This window comes from Scardinius erythrophthalmus (assembly GCF_964197995.2).
Source record: "Scardinius erythrophthalmus genome assembly, chromosome: 25".
NCBI lineage: Eukaryota > Metazoa > Chordata > Actinopteri > Cypriniformes > Leuciscidae > Scardinius > Scardinius erythrophthalmus.
In genome coordinates, this window is record NC_138245.1 from 29,158,541 (window position 1) to 29,175,191 (window position 16,651).

General features: G+C 36.0%; 1 protein-coding gene across 4 annotated transcripts in view; it reads right to left on the bottom strand.

Annotated features, from left to right (window-relative positions):
- Positions 1–5,299: 5,299 nt before the first annotated feature.
- Positions 5,300–16,651, bottom strand: part of trim62.1 (tripartite motif containing 62, tandem duplicate 1) — a 44,990-nt gene continuing 33,638 nt past the window's right edge. For 2 of the 4 annotated variants that reach the window (XM_081357251.1, XM_081357252.1), the window contains 4 exons: positions 15,196–15,452; positions 15,028–15,072; positions 14,410–14,525; positions 5,300–8,390 (listed from right to left, as the gene is read on the bottom strand). In XM_081357251.1, the coding sequence (XP_081213377.1) occupies positions 7,840–8,390; positions 14,410–14,525; positions 15,028–15,072; positions 15,196–15,452 (969 nt within the window). In that variant the 3' untranslated portion in view covers positions 5,300–7,839. The remainder of the gene's footprint in view (positions 8,391–14,409; positions 14,526–15,027; positions 15,073–15,195; positions 15,453–16,651) is intronic. The other 2 variants (XM_081357254.1, XM_081357253.1) reach the window with 1 other exon arrangement.

Below are 16,651 nucleotides of genomic sequence, written 5' to 3' on the forward strand. Positions count from 1 at the left end.
AGCTGGTTTCATATGAGATAGTTGTGTTATTTTTAAACTCAAACCAGTTTACGGTTCCCTAAAAAAGGAATAGGGCCTGAGGGGTGCTGTGCTTCACAGAACAATAGTGACATATGAGCAGTGGCATTTAGAGTTAACATAACAAAATCGAAATGTGCAATAAAGTATTTATGTGTACAGACGTGCTTGAAGGCACTGGTAATTTGTCATGAGCACATTCATCAAACTCTGATGTTCCTCGCAACTTGGTGAAGATTTGCGAAGACACTTTCATGACCGAACATGTAAAAAGAAGAACAATCACAAAAGTTGAAGGAGAAAACGAACCTGGGCTTGCAGCTCTTGAAGTCTTACATTTCAACACCAGAGGTCTCCCTGCGCTGCAGGAAATCTGCACTTGAAACCGTATGCTGAAACCCTAGAAGCTTTTGTAGCTCTAGTTGCAGATCTTTTGAAAGCACCACAGGGCAAACGCTACAACTGATGGCACATACACGTCTCAGACTTGCACAGACACATGCAGGTGAATCTCTGTAAACACAGGAGAGCAAACAACTCTGATCAGACCTTGAACATCAGAAAACTGGGTGACAAATGCAGTAGAAACAGTGTTATTTTACTATTATTTATATACTGTTAGAAAATGTATTCATATTTTGAAGTATTTACAGATTTCGTTTTAATTTTAGTTTGTTTTAGTAAGGTTGTGTTTTTATTTTATTTTTTAAATATTCCTATTTAATTTATTTATTTGTAAATGTAGTACTTCAACTTAAACATATTGTATTCTAGTTAGCTGCCAGGGACACATTTTTTAATTTTCAATTTGTTCAAATATTTCAAATCTAATATCAGCTTCAGTTAACAAAAGTTATTTCATTAGTTTTAGTTATTAATAAAAACACTGGTTAGCAGTAGGGTTATTATAGTTAACAAACTAAAACTATAAAAACATTGTTGTTACTTAAAAAACATTGACTGAAATAATATATTATATAAATATATATAACTTAAAGCTTATTTTATTTCAGCTATAGTTGCCAAGAAAAAATTCTTATTTTAATGTTTATTTCAATTAACAAAAACATCTAAAACTATACTATAAAACTATATTTTTACTTTAAATAAATATTAACTGAAATAAAGAATATATATATATATATATATATATATATATATATATATATACCCACACACTAAGCTAGTTGCTGAGGCAGCATTATTTCTTATTTTCATTTAGTGTAACGATGTACTAAAATGACAAACTAAACCTGTAAATGAAAATGAATAAAAACTCAAACACAATTTACATTTTTTTAAACGAAAAAGGAAAATATATAAAATAAAGCAATAAGCGCCTTGAAGCCGTGATTTACAGTGAATTCAAAAATAATTCAATATCTCAATATAATGGTTAGCAATAACAGTTTGGCTTATAAAAATGTCAGCATATTGGATAGGATGAACAATTCATTATGAGTTTGCATCTGTCATGTGATCAAAAAACTGACTGAATGGAAAGGAAAGCGAGAAAGACCAACTTAGATAATCAGATACACAAGTGACTGCATCTCGAAACCTATTGAGTCACCCATCCATACTGATCCAGGGTTCTTGCAGGTTTCAGTTAGTCAAATTTAAGACCTTTTTAAGACATAAAGATTGAAATTTAAGACCTACACGAGGCATTGCCAAATAAATATTCAAATCAAAGAATTTTATTTCAATGAATTCAGTAATTGAAAAAGCTTTAACTTATTTTACAGATAAAGCAATCACATTAGTAACCTTCCGACCCAACAACGCGTCAGAAAAGAACAGAATCAGATATAATTTTTTTTATAGAAAATTGTACTTTGCATATTATACTGTAAAAACCACATAATTAGCTGATTTTAGTAGATCATAGTTGATCAAAACTAGAGATAAAGTGGCATGAACATTTAATTTCATGATTATAGTGACCAAAACGGTTATCACAGAATCCTGTTCAGAAAGTACTAATACTACACAATGAAATCAATTCACCAAGTTTTATGTCGAAAAACAGCAAATAACAAATAAAATTAGCATCAAAACGCACTAACATAAACATAAACATTAAAATAATACCATTAAAAATGATAGCCAGATTTTAAAAGTGTCTTGCAACATGTTATATACTAACATGTACAAGTTCAAATAAAGTTTTGAAAAAAAAAGTTTTTATAAAAAGATAAACCTCACATATTTCAGTCTTTTTACGTAGTGTTTAAGCGTAGCGCGTCTGTGTTGCACGTCACACGTAGGCTCACTATTGGGCGACTCTGGTCATGTGTGACACGTGGTGACGTGAAACACAGACGCGCTACGCTATTACACTACGTAAAAAGACTCGAGGTCCAGAGAGAAGGAAATGAAAAGTGGAATAAAGTCGTTATTTTTGTTTGTTTTTGCGCACAAAAAGTATTCTCGTCGCTTGATAAACTTAAGATTGAGCCACTGGAGTCACTTGGACTATATTAACAATGTCTTTAATACATTTTCTGGGCCAGCAAGTTATAGTGTCCATAAGCCTGCAGGAGGAGTGATCCAGCACTCAGATTTCATCAAAAATATCTTAATTTGTGTTCTGAAGATGAACGAAAGTCTTACGGGGTTGGAACAACATGAGGGTGAGTAATTACTGACAGAATTTTCATTTTTGGGTGAACTAACCCTTTAAAGTTGTTTTTGAATGCTTTAACCCGGTATGACGCCCCATCATATGTATGATATAAACCAGCATATGATGTCCAAGATGCTACCTAGATAGGTCGCACACTAGGTTTTGAGACACAGCCGCCCTGAAGCGGAAGCATTGCAGTGACATCCTCTCACGTATCAAGTGTGTGAGAAAGTGAACATTTCATTAAAATGATGGTGAGGTTTCTCTAAGACAGCGTGACAGCATTCTTTCAGACTTTTGTCTCATTTTAAAGCTAGTATCCCAACTGAAACCTCATCCCACCCACACCTACTGTAGTTATATTGGTATGACAGCATCTATTCTTGTAGAGATGCATTGAACAAAAAAGTCTATAGGTTTGACAGGACACTTGTCCTGAGGGATACTTACACAATTACACTCTTTGCTTGGAATCCAGCAACGATGATGCAGGCGACTGTGTAATAGCAGCTATCGTGTAATAACACAGAAAGCTTGTGCATTGTGAGATCCATAAACAATGTCCCAAGTCTCCAGAGTTTCACTGTGTCTTGTTGGACACAGGTTGATGCAATGATTTCATTAAAAATGCAAGGAAAATCAATTCTTCTCCTCACACACAAGCCATTTTTCTGCAGTCTGGAGGACTAAGTGCCAAATTGCAATACATTATTTTCAGACGGCAAGAGCGATTCGTTGCGATGCATCATCAGCAGCCGTTTGGAAAAGAGACAAAAGTTGCAAATCATTTCAAACACTGGTGTATTGGACCAGGACCCAACTCTCTTGCCAATGGCAAATGACATTCGATATTTGATCATTTTGTAAGGAGCTGTGGTTTTGTTCTTTCACAAGCCATTGAATCACTCATCTATTTTATTTCAGCTGTACTTCAGTTAACACAAACCTTTTTTAAATAGTTTTAGTTCTCAATAACAACACTGGTTAGCAACCGAGTTATTATAGTTAAACTAAAACCATAAAAACATTTGGTAACACTTTATTTTAAGGTGATGCAGTTACATTTTACGGTAACACTTTATTTTACAGTGTCCTTGTTACATATGTTACATGTACTTACCATAGTAATAACAGTAAATTATGCATAATTACATGCAACTAACCCTCAACCAAACCCTAATCCTACCCTAACCCTATAGTAAGTACATATAGTTGCTTATTATTACTCAGTTCTTAAATATATAATTACACTGTAACAACGACACCTTAAAATAAAGTGTAACCCATTTTACTTACTCAAATAAGTACTGAGTAATACTAATTAACTACTAATGTACTTACATTTTGGGTTACACTATTTTAAGGTGTCATTGTAACAGTGTAATTATATATTTAAATACTGAGTAATATTAAGCAACTACATGTACTTACTCTAGGGTTAGGGTAGGATTAGGGTTTGGTTGAGGGTTAGTTGCATGTCATAATGCATAATTTATTGTTAATATTATGGTAGGTACATGTATACATGTAACATATGTAACAAGGACACTGTAAAATAATGTGTTACCCGGTTTGGTTGAGGGTTAGTTACTTGTGATTATGCATAATTCACTGTTATTACTATAGTAAGTACATGTAGTAATGTGTAACTACGTCATCTTAAATTAAAGTGTTACCAAACATTTTGTTACTTGAAATAAAATAATCATTACCTAGAAAATAAATAAATAAATGCAACAGTCATAATGATAATAATTTCAAATACTGGCCATATTGGATCAAGGTCCAAAATCAATTTTGTGCCAGTGGTAAATGACATTTGATACACAAGCCAGTATTTCTGTGAAACGTCATTCGAATCAACAATTTTGCTCCACATCCGTGCTGTTTATTTTAATATTTTAACCTTTATTTATTTAATAATCTTTTAAGTAATTTGGCTCTCCATAGCTGGTAACCTATAAAAAATCATTGCTTGAAAAAATAGAAATAAATAAAATAAAATAAATAAATGAATAAATAAATAAATAGATAAATATATATATATATAAATTAGATGAAAAACTTAAATAAAAATGAGAAATGTTGGCTTGGCAACTAACTGAAATAAAATAAGTTTAAGTACTAAAATGACTAAAAGTAAACTTGACAATGAATTGATAATTTGATAAATTAAAGTTCCCTTTCATTCGGGAACTCCTACGTCTCGTCGACTCCTAAACTCTTCCGACGAGACGCCTCCGTTTCCTACTCAGGGAACGAGGGTTACCATACGTAACCGAGACGCTAAATAGAAACATTAAAATAAAAATGGCAAGCAAAAAAAAAAGCTAATTCAAAATATTAATTAATACAGCAGTATATAATTAATACTAAAATAACACAGCTCCAGTTCGTTCACATATTTATGTTTGTGTGGTTTAACGGCCAAAATGTGTCTCCCACAGTTCTGGAGAATAATTTAAACAAAACAAACTTCCTACTAAGTTGGAAGGCCCTGAAGACTAAATCATTCTTGAACAACTGGATCTCTGGCTAGTATCTTTTCTTTTGTCTCATTTGTCACTTGTCGAGTGGTAATTTTGACACCTGTGTTGGGCTATTAATGAAGTCATTCAAAAATAATGAAGAGTCAGAAATGCTTTTGGTTTTACCATGTTTTTAATTGAACATTAAAACACTTTTCCATGAGCCTCCAGCTTCAAGAACTCAGCAGAGAGCGTTTAGACAATGATGGGTGTAAAGCAGCTTTCATCCAAACACACAATCATCATCAACACCAACAACAACAATCCTCAGCAATATATATATCTATATATCTTAAAAGAACCCGTCACCATCATCTAACAATAATAATCATCATAGGACTGCCTCATTACACAAGCAACAACCTTGTGTAACACTGACCCCATTGAGGTCTCGGTTATAAATGTCCAACGCCTTTATCCTTTAACAACAAAAATGACAGAACACACAGGTAACATCATAACCAAACAGGAGTGAAGTTCAAGCACAGAATAAAACATGAAATGTATTCCGAACCTGTCCGTCATTCAAGGTAAGATCAGAGAAATTTATTTCGACCAGGTGTATTGATCCATTGACAAGGATTCATGGAGAAACAAGCTATCAGGGATCAGGATATAAAGCCGAGCCTCGGAAAACATCAATGCACCAAATTGTATCAGTGGCCACATCTGAACAATCAAGCATTCTGAGAGGGTGTAGTGTTTCCATTAAAAATTATATATGTACTATAAAAATACCATGTATGTATATATGTATGTATGTATGTATGTATGTGTGTGTGTGTTTATGTATGCGTGTATGTATGTATGCGTGTATGTATGTATGTATGCGTGTATGTGTGTATGTATGCGTGTATGTATGTATGCATGCGTGTATGTATGTATGCGTGTATGTATGTGTGTATGTATGTATGCGTGTATGTATGTGTGTATGCTTTTATGTATGTATGTGTGTATGTATGCGTGTATGTATGTATGCGTGTATGTAAGTATGCGTGTATGTATGTGTGTATGTATGCATGTATGCGTTTATGTATGTATGTGTGTGTGTATGTATGTGTGTGTTTATGTATGCGTGTATGTATGTATGCGTGTATGTATGTGTGTATGTATGTATGTATGCGTGTATGTATGTATGTATGCGTGTATGTATGTATGTATGTGTGTATGTATGCGTGTATGTATGTATGCGTGTATGTATGTGTGTATGTATGCATGTATGCGTTTATGTATGTATGTGTGTATGTATGTGTGTGTTTATGTATGCGTGTATGTATGTATGCGTGTATGTATGTGTGTATGTATGCGTGTATGTATGTATGCGTGTATGTATGTGTGTATGTATATATGCGTGTATGTATGTGTGTATGTATATATGCGTGTATGTATGTGTGTATGTATATATGCGTGTATGTATGCGTGTATGTATGCGTGTATGTATGTGTGTGTGTGTATGCGTGTATGTATATATGTGTGTGTATGTATGTATGTATGTGTGTATGTATGTGTGTATGTATGTATGCGTGTATGTATGCATGTATACATACATACATACTGTACATACATATACACACACCCTTTAAAAAAGCCATTGACTCGTTAGGAAAAATACATTTAGACATACATTAGACTCAACACTTTCATAAAGAGCAACGGATGCAGTTTCTCAGAAATGGAAATGTCTTTAACCACCTCGCACTATTATCACCTGATTTGATGTGACAAAGCTGACAGATGACCCAGCGTCCAATTTAACACTTCGGCCATCCTAATGAGACGTCCCGGGACCGCAAACTCTGGAATGTTCTAGAAAGTAAATCACAGGATGAATAAATAAAAGCTATAGCAAGCTAAAGGGAAAAGGAAGGCGCAGGGGGTCGCACTTTTCACTGAGCAAAGGCAAAGCTGTCCTGCAATATGTACAAATGCGCAAAGTCCCTTTTTTATGATAGCAGCAGATGCGTTAGCGGCATTCGAACCCCTCTGCCCTAAATCTCCACTAAAAGGGAATCAAAACATACACAGTCATTCACGCATACAGAAACACGCCAACATCAAACACCATCACCGTCGCAAATAAGCATGACCTGAGGAACACGATATTCCACTCACCGTTCATGCAGTTACAGGAAAAAAAAATAAAGTAAGAAGTTCGTACAGCACTACTAGTGTCGAGTAGCAGTCTGACGCTGGACACACTCCACAAACACACCAAAGCCAATTGCACAAAACGAAACAGGCAACACATTTCTTATTTCTGTCTGCACAACAGATAAGCTCTTTTTCCCAGACTAGAGCCATGAAAGGAGCGTTTGGACCCAGCAGGGGCTGAGGGAACATAAGTCGGGGTATTGTGTGCGAGCAGCTGGGATATCTTGGGCGAGCAAGCCGGCCACGGCAAGATTACAAATGACCAGCAACAGTGAATGTACAAAAACGCCCATAGGCACCTCTCAGAAAAGTGCAAGGCTCTCCATTTTATTTACCAACTCCAGGCGTTCAGAGCCTTACGTCACAATCCATCAGTCAGATCGCTTCATTCAGTACAATGTCGGCTACCCACCGAGTGCCCTAAGGTAAGCTGAAAGAAAGAAACTTTATTATACACCCTAGTTTTTTCAGTTTCTTATTTTTATCCCCACAACTTCTCTGCTGACTCAGTGTCTATAAACGCACTGTGTTAATTCGCAAGGGCTGCACATTTTTTCCATTAGCGTGACTTTGACCGGGGCTGAAGTATGGAAAAAGTTTGGCTAGAAACTTCTCTCGGTAGGTGTAGAGCCAGGACATGTCGTCGGCGTTGTAGAAAACCAGCAAACCTTTGGGGTAGTCCAAGTAGACGCCCACTTTCTCGAGCTTGCTCTTTACGTTGAGGCGCGTCCAGGGCTCGGTGCAAGCGCTGTATTGGTTACCGTCATGCATGACGATGCAGTAGAAGCCTCGGCTGGGTTGGATCTGAATGCTGCCCTTGCGGTTCACCGTCTCGTTGGCCACACCGATCATCCACTGGGTTTTCTCGGACACCATCACTTCCCAATAGTGGACGCCCCCGGAGAAGCCCTCGGCACCCAGCACTGACACCTCGACGTCGAAGCGGCGTGGCGAATCCTGAAGCGGCTGTGGGTGCAGGTTCCCGTACGCAACGATGGTGCAGTCGTCCGACAGTATGAGCCGCTGGTGAGCAGTGATGGGGTCCATGGTTAAAGCAGCAGGAACTGGGAACATAAGGGTGGAGGAAATGAAAATCAGTGCATCCAATAAGCTTGTTCAGACCTATTATATTACATAAAAATAAATGAGCAAATAAATAAATAATACAAGAAACATAAAAGATGAATACATAAAAAATAGGAACAAGTTAATAAAAACAAATACATCATTTATAAATGAGTAAATTTGAAAAATACACACATATACATTATATATACATTATATATATATATATATATATATATATATATATATATATATATATATATATATACACACATTATATATATATATATATATATATATATATATATATATATACACATTATATATATACATTATATATACATACATATATATATATATATATATATACATACACACACAGTACAGGCCAAAAGTTTGGACACATTACTATTTTTAATGTTTTTGAAAGAAGTTTCTTCTGCTCATCAAGCCTGCATTTATCTGATCAAAAATACAGACATTTTTTTAATATTGTGATATATTATTACAATTTAAAATAATTGGTTTTCAATTTATTATACTTTAAATTATCATTTATTCCTGTGATGCAAAGCTGAATTTTCAGCATCATTACTCCAGTCTTCAGTGTCACATGTGACATCCAGTCTATCACATGATCCTTTAGAAATCATTCTAATATTCTGATTTATTATGAGTGTTGGAAACAGTTCTGCTGCCTAATATATTTGATGAATATAAGGTAAAAAAGAACTGCATTTATTCAAAATAAAAAATATTTTCTAATAATATAAATCTTCTTTACTATCGCTTTTGATCAATTTAACACATCCTTGATAAATAAAAGTATTGATTTATTTAAAAAAAAAAAAAAATGAATGACTGACCCCAAATTACTGACCAGTGGTACAAAAGATTTCTATTTTTAAAACATTTGCTTCTTCTTCTTTTTTTTTTTTTTTTACCTTTTATTCATCAAAGTATCCTAAAAAAGTATCACAGGTTATGAAAAAATATTAAGCAGCAGAACTGTTTCCAACTTTGATAATGAATCATCATATTGGAATGATTTCTAAAGGATCATGTGATAGACTGGAGTAATGATCCTGAAAATTCAGCTTTGCATCACAGAAATAAATGATAATTTAAAGTATAATAAATTGAAAACCAATTATTTTAAATTGTAATAATATATCACAATATTATTTTTTTTTCTGTATTTTTGATCAAATAAATGCAGGCTTGATGAGCACAAGAAACTTCTTTCAAAAACATTAAAAATAGTAATGTGTCCAAACTTTTGGCCTGTACTGTATATACAGTATATATACACACACACTTACAAAATAACTTTTATATTAAATGTCAATATTATAATTGTATATGCCTTTAATACACACTGAAAGCATGCACTCCACAATCATGTCTGATTACTAGCTTGAGTGTGAATCAGGTTGTCAATAATTCAACAGTCATCGTCAAGTCATCAACTGTTCCTTAACATATCACTCTTCTGTTATTGGTCTTTTATGTGTTGATCTGATCATTTTCCTAAAGACGCTTTCCTAGGAGTGTAGAAAATGTGCAAGACTGTGGTTTGCCTTTGGGCATCCATGTGGGCATTCATAAGCACATGTGCTCACATTTTGTGGGCTGTTATTTCCTTTTCTCTCTCTCTCTTCCATACTTCTCAATGAGAAAATGTTGAAAAAGGCTAAATAAGCAGCTGGAAATTAATGGTTTTGAAGGTCATTCTTGTCAATCAAAAGCGCTGACACAATCACTACCTGAGCTGGTGGAATAATACTCCCCTGGAACACAAACACACTCCCTCTAATTCATTATCGTCAGGTCATTTCAAGCGTACGCTCCTTTGAGTGCAAACACTTTCAGATGCATTCAGCAATCAGAATAAGCGTACAGGGCAGTGTGGTTTTCAGTATGGCCATTGTTTAAGCGCTTCTGCCAGGCATTGAGTGCTTGGTTGAAAAAGGATAAATAAACCACCCATCCATCAACCGCTGCCTGGCTAGTAATGCCTGTGGCAGACCGTCTGCAGTGCCCATTATGGTGCCAGTTTGCTGTGGGTTCGATGGCGAGCAAGTGTGCCAAAGGAATGGACTGAGAGAAGAGCAAATCCTGGAAAAAGAACAAGCTTTCAGCACACAGACACAAAACAATGGACACATGCCACTTAGCGAAAAGAGTCCAAACTAGCCTGGACCTGAAAAAGAAACCCGTGCCAAGCAGTTGCAGCACATTACGATATGCAGGACGCCAAGATATAATTCTGGAAAGTCGAGCTATGATGAACTATACATCATGTTTATAAGGCATGATGAGGAAATGTGGGGAGAAAATGAAGCTGAGAGAATCTTGGGTAAACAATGCTTATCTGAAGCAATCGCTTATCAGGCACGTTGTGCATTCTTTCGCACTGAAACGATTCTGTATGTGCATTTTTACGGTTTCGTAAGAAATTAGTGAAAAGTGAAACCATGCTGGCTTGTTTTCCTGCGCTCCATAGATGGGAATGCTATGAGGGGAAGAGTGAAATTTGCTAAATATTTTCATCTTGGCTATTTAAAACCTTCGCCACAAATGGCAGAGCCAGAAGCCAGTCCAGAGGATAGGATGTCGACATTTCCACTCTTTGACATTGGCAGTGTGCGCTTCAGGTAACCTATAAATAATTTAACCTCTGTCGTCTTGCTTTCGATCAGTCTGTGCCTCTCGCTCTCTCTCTGAGTCACGCAAACAAAACAAGCACCAGTAACAAGCTCTCGATTCAGAAAGAGACAATATCGCTGTTCAAGTTGGCAGGAAAAACAAATAAGGATAATAGAAATACATTTTAAAAACGCCACTCCAGTACAGAATACAAGGCGGCGAGTGCAGCAGTGTGGAAGGAAGGATTTGAACTGGGTTCGTTTCATGTGACAGGCTGAGCGTCGCCCCTTGCCTATTTCTGTCGGTGTAAAAGACGCTGGACAATTGATTGAGAGAGCGAGATATTCCCTGCTGTGTTATTTTAAATAATGCTCTGTGTCAGGTGGGTACTGAGAGGGAATACAGATGAAGGAGGCCTTCAGAGCTTCTCGTCGCAGCTGTTAAAATGGGCCACTCGTACAGATCTCAATCAGATGCATATTATCTCATTCGCAGGGCTGTAAACATGCAGGTTGTGTTTGTGTTGATTAGATCATCTCTAATTGGATGCACTAACAAATACACAATAAGTATTAGATCATTGGACATGATTACTATATTAATGTACTACAGATGCACAAATAACAACAGGCTATTTAATGAGAATAATAATTGAATGCAATTTCTTTCTAAACAAAATGAGAATAGTGCTTAAAACTCGCTGCCATGATGCTAGGTTGTTGCTACTCGATTGCTAAGGTGTTTCTAGGTGGTTACTTTAGTCCCCGGTCAAAAGTTTCAATGATATTCTGGTCTCTAGATTCAGGCTAGCTTCCAGCAATGCAAGTTTATGGGATTTTTATCAAACTGTCTATGCGCCATCGAGCTAAAAAAATATTTTTAAAAAGTTAACTGAAATGAAGCTGAAATAAAATAAAATATTAATATTAAATGAAAAAAGAAAAAATTTAAAATTAGAAATATTGCCTTTGCAAATATTTGAATCACTAAAATTACTAACTGGAAATGAAAATAAATAATAATATAAAATAAAATGAAAAAATAAAATAAACTTAAAACAGTAATTAAAAAAGACACTACTATAAAACAGCAAAATTACAAAAAAACATCTAATTAAACCTGAAAATACAAAAGCTAATTCAAAATACATAAAAAAACTATAATTAATAGTATATAAATAATACTATATAACACTGGTCTGTGCATAGTGTTATAGTAATAATATACCTCTCCTAAATAAGCTGCACAATTTATAGGGTTATTTCACCAAAAAATGAAAATTCTGTCAGTAATTACTCACCCTCATGTTGTTCCAACACCGTAAGACTTTCACTCATCGTCTGAACACAAATTAAGATATTTTTTATTAAATCTGCGAGCTGGATCACTCCTCCATAGGCTTCTCTGTTATTGAAACTTGCCGGCCCGAAAGTGTGGTTGTCAGGAGGCGCATCATTACCATGTGTTCTGGGTTGTTTGGTGATTCAAAAATACTGGTTCGAAATCAACAAAGCACTGCAAATTGTATTTGATGTCCCCATCCTACTGGATTTCAGAACCATGTACCTGGGTCTTAAAACTCCTGCCATGGACACAGCCAATGGATATCTTTGGACTATACTCCTGGCTGCAGGGAAAAAGGCCATTACAAAAAAATGGATGACTCAAACTGCTCCGACAATCAGAGAATGGGTAGACCTTATTATGGACATAAGGAAAATGGAAAAAAAAAATCACATTCAGATTACATTTACAACTGGACAAATTTGAAAGACTTTGGAGCAATTGGGACACTTATACTGATTTACATCTGTCTTAATTTTCTTTTGATACGCTGATCTTGCTCTCTGGTCATGTTTTGTTCTGTTTTAAATTTCTGAATAAAGTTGTTATTTTTTTGTTTTTGCGCACAAAAGTATTCTTGTCCCTTGATAAACATATGGTTGAGCCACTGTAGTCACTTGGACTATTTTAAACATTGTCTTTACTAACTTTCTGGGCCGGCAAGTTTCAATAACAGAGAAGCCTATGGAGGAGTGAGACAGCTCTCAGATTTCATCAAAAATATCTTATTTTGTGTTCTGAAGATGAACGAAAGTCTTACGGGGTTGGAACAACATGAGGGTGAGTAATTACTGAAAGAATTATCATTTTTGGGTGAACTAACCCTTTAAGGTATCATTAATGTCTGAAGCACAAACAGTGCTGGGTTTGTTTAAATTTGTCAGGCCAAGTGCATACAAGACAGAAGCTAATTGCCCTGCGCTAATTTTAAAGTTTCTTGTAGGAAACCAAGCGACCATAATTTTGACCCACATAGTCTACAATTAGTGATGTAAAATGAGCTCCAACATGACAGCAAACAAGAGTGAAATTAGTGTGTGCACTCAATAGAAAGGGCAACACTTCAGTCCTGTAGTGTGTGCTTGGCTGAACCTTAAATATGTGTAACAGTGACAGTGACACTTGCCTTGGCAAAAAAGTGCTGGAATATAAGCACATGATAATGTTAGCATTCAGCTTAAGTATTTGCTAAACACAAACAAACAAACTAGATAGGCCTGGGTATCGATTCAGATGTTCCAATTTGATTCGATTTCGATTCTTGATGAGATTTCCGGTTTCGATTCTCGATTCAATTTCCGATTTCGATTCTAAATTCGATTTCGATTCTCGATTCAACTCAATGAATATAGATTTAATACAAATCCTTTATTTATAAAAAAAAGACCAGTGAACATAAGTTTACAAGTGGTTAATTAATAAAAAGAAATTAAAAGCCACAAACTTATAATAAACTCTTTTTATTTTAGGTACACTTGGGTACATTAAAAAACAACCCGACTCTATATTTCAAATGCATACAATAAATAGACAGGATTTTGATGCAAGATGAAAAACTGATGCTGAAAATTGGACAAGTCAGAACAGTCGCATGCCTTTATCAAACAGGATCAGGTTATTTTATGTTTAAGATAAAACAAACATCAAATCTCACAGCATTAGCTGTAACATGGAGACTGCAAGCCTATGAACAGTGTAGGAAAACTAATAGTGGCTTTTGGGAAATAAATAAATATGGAAAAAAATGTATTCGTGACTTTTGAGAATCAATTTTGAATCGACCACATTAATTGAAAAATATTTTTTTGCCCGGCCCTAATACTAGATCAAGGTTTCCCAAGCAGGATTCACAAGGGAATCTCATAAAGCCATCAAAGATCCTTCATAAACCGTGTTCAGGAAACCTTGATATAGTATTTTTGTACAGATTTTTGAATGTGGTTAAATTCCAGGCAGTAAATTCCTCAGTAATGACACATAGTATGTGAAATATCTCAATTTAAAACTTTAGTTATGGAACATTACCTGGCGATATATCCAGAAAAAGGGACTTCCAGATTGTATATTGTAGAGGCCCCATGTACTTGGATGTCGGAAAGTCTTCGTAGGTGAGGTTCGTTTCATGGATCTTTCCCTTTATTCTGTGGAGACACAGGAAAACAACTGCATTATTCAAATTCAACACTGGCAACCCACCAAAACCCAAGCAACCGATTCTTCCTCAATGGCTAGATCCTGTTTCCAAACACTCATTTTCGAATCGTACTGTTTTCTACATAGCTTTTCTGCCCCCGCAAAGACAAACAGCTCAAATTCGCCTTTGGGAATGAGGTCAATCTGGGCAACACTGCAGCTCACTTTCATTAGCTCAACCTAAACATTAATCATGCTATTCATTTCCCATATGGCTAACTCATTCCCATCTCGTCATTACCTAGAACAACTGCTACACAGCCATACTGAGAGAACCGCATTTCTAAATGGATAAAACGTACATATTTATGCTGTTTAAGCATCGATGATCTCTCTACCCCCTAACTATCTTTAACCTTGTTCTGCAGACTAGTCTCTTTCCTGACTGGGTTTCTGTGACATACAGCAAAGGGCAATGGTCACATACATAAGTCAAATAACCTGACTTGCCTTGGTAGCTTCCACCAGCAATACCCTCCACGAATCACTTGCTCCCTGACCAGCAGTTACAAGAAAAAAGACAAAACGGTTTAGACCAGAGAATCTCAAACTACCATATAAAACACCCTCAACATACGCGCATCCACTCATCTCCGAGTCACACCGCATCCTTAGTACCTGTCTGACGTCAGAGCTATTCCTTCCAAGAACTCGTGCCGGCTGGTCTCACTGAGCCGCTCCTGAAGGATCTGGATGCCTTCCTTGACGTCACGGAGCTGCTGGCTGTAGCGCTGGATCTTTTGCTCGATGTCAGAGAGCGTGCGTGCCGTATCCGCCTCCAGTTCCTCCAGCGTGCTCTTCTGCCGCTCGCGCAGGAAACGGTGCAGTCGCTCAAACGCATCGCCGATGGTGGCACGAAGGCTCTTCGCTGACGACTATAAAGTAGAGAAGAAAGTTAGGACTTTAGGTAGACTGTGAGACACACAGTCTCAAGTAACAACCCTCCACTGTGCATACACTAATTGAGATGTCAATCAAGCATGTTTGTTTTAAACAAGCCTTGACTCTAGGGCAAATGGGTGCGTTAGAAAATCCTCATAATGGCCGAAAGTTTCTCTCATAAATGTATCTGAAAATATATACACCACTGTTCAAAATTCTTTAAGAAATGAATAAAGCAAGGATGCATGAAATTACAAAAAGATTCTATTTCAAATTTATTTTATCTTTTGAACTTTCTGTTCGAAGAATCCTCATAAAAACACCGATGCATGGATATTCATCAACATATATTTGTAAGTTTTTAACTGTATTTTTGATCAAATACATGGAGCCTTGGTGAATAAAAGTATTAATTTATATATCTTACTGACCAAACTTTTGAATGGTAGTATACATAGTAATGTGTCTAAATGAAGCAAACTTCATACATCAAGTTAAATTTGACCATCAAATAAAAAATTGTGATTATGCCTCCGTGTGATGTAAAGATAATGGTATGTGCAGTCTGAGAAGTTTAAAAATGTGGTTTAGGTGGCCTATGACAACCTACACCAGGAAAAGATGGTAAAAAAAAAAAAAAAGTAGTGTCCTAACCAGGCATGACATGACAATCTTCAAGCATCCAGTAATTTGTGTGTCTGAAATAAAATACAGCTTGAAGTGACAAAAACACAGACAAACAACATATTTGATTTTTAAACTGTGGAAGTGTGAACTGAAACTACAGAGCTACCCGTGACGAGGAAAAAGAGAATTTAGTGACCGGTAAAAGTGTCATTGTGGATTCACATAGTTAAGCCAAAAACACGGAAGAGATTTAAGAGACTAATCTGGTTAGGACAACAAAAAGCATGCAGTTTCAATAACCGTACTTACATCTTATGGGCCCTATTTTAACGATCTGAAACGCAAGTGTCAAGCGCAAAGCGCAAGTAACTTTGTTGGCGGGTCTTGGGCGCTGTTGCTATTTTCCCGGCGGGATAAATGACTCTTGCGCCCGGCACAAATCTAAAAGGGGTTGGTCTGAAGCAGCTTCATTACTCATAGGTGTGGTTTGGGCGTAACGTGAAATAAACCAATCAGAGCGTCATCTCACATTCCCTTTAAGAATGTTGCATGTTGCTTGTTCCAT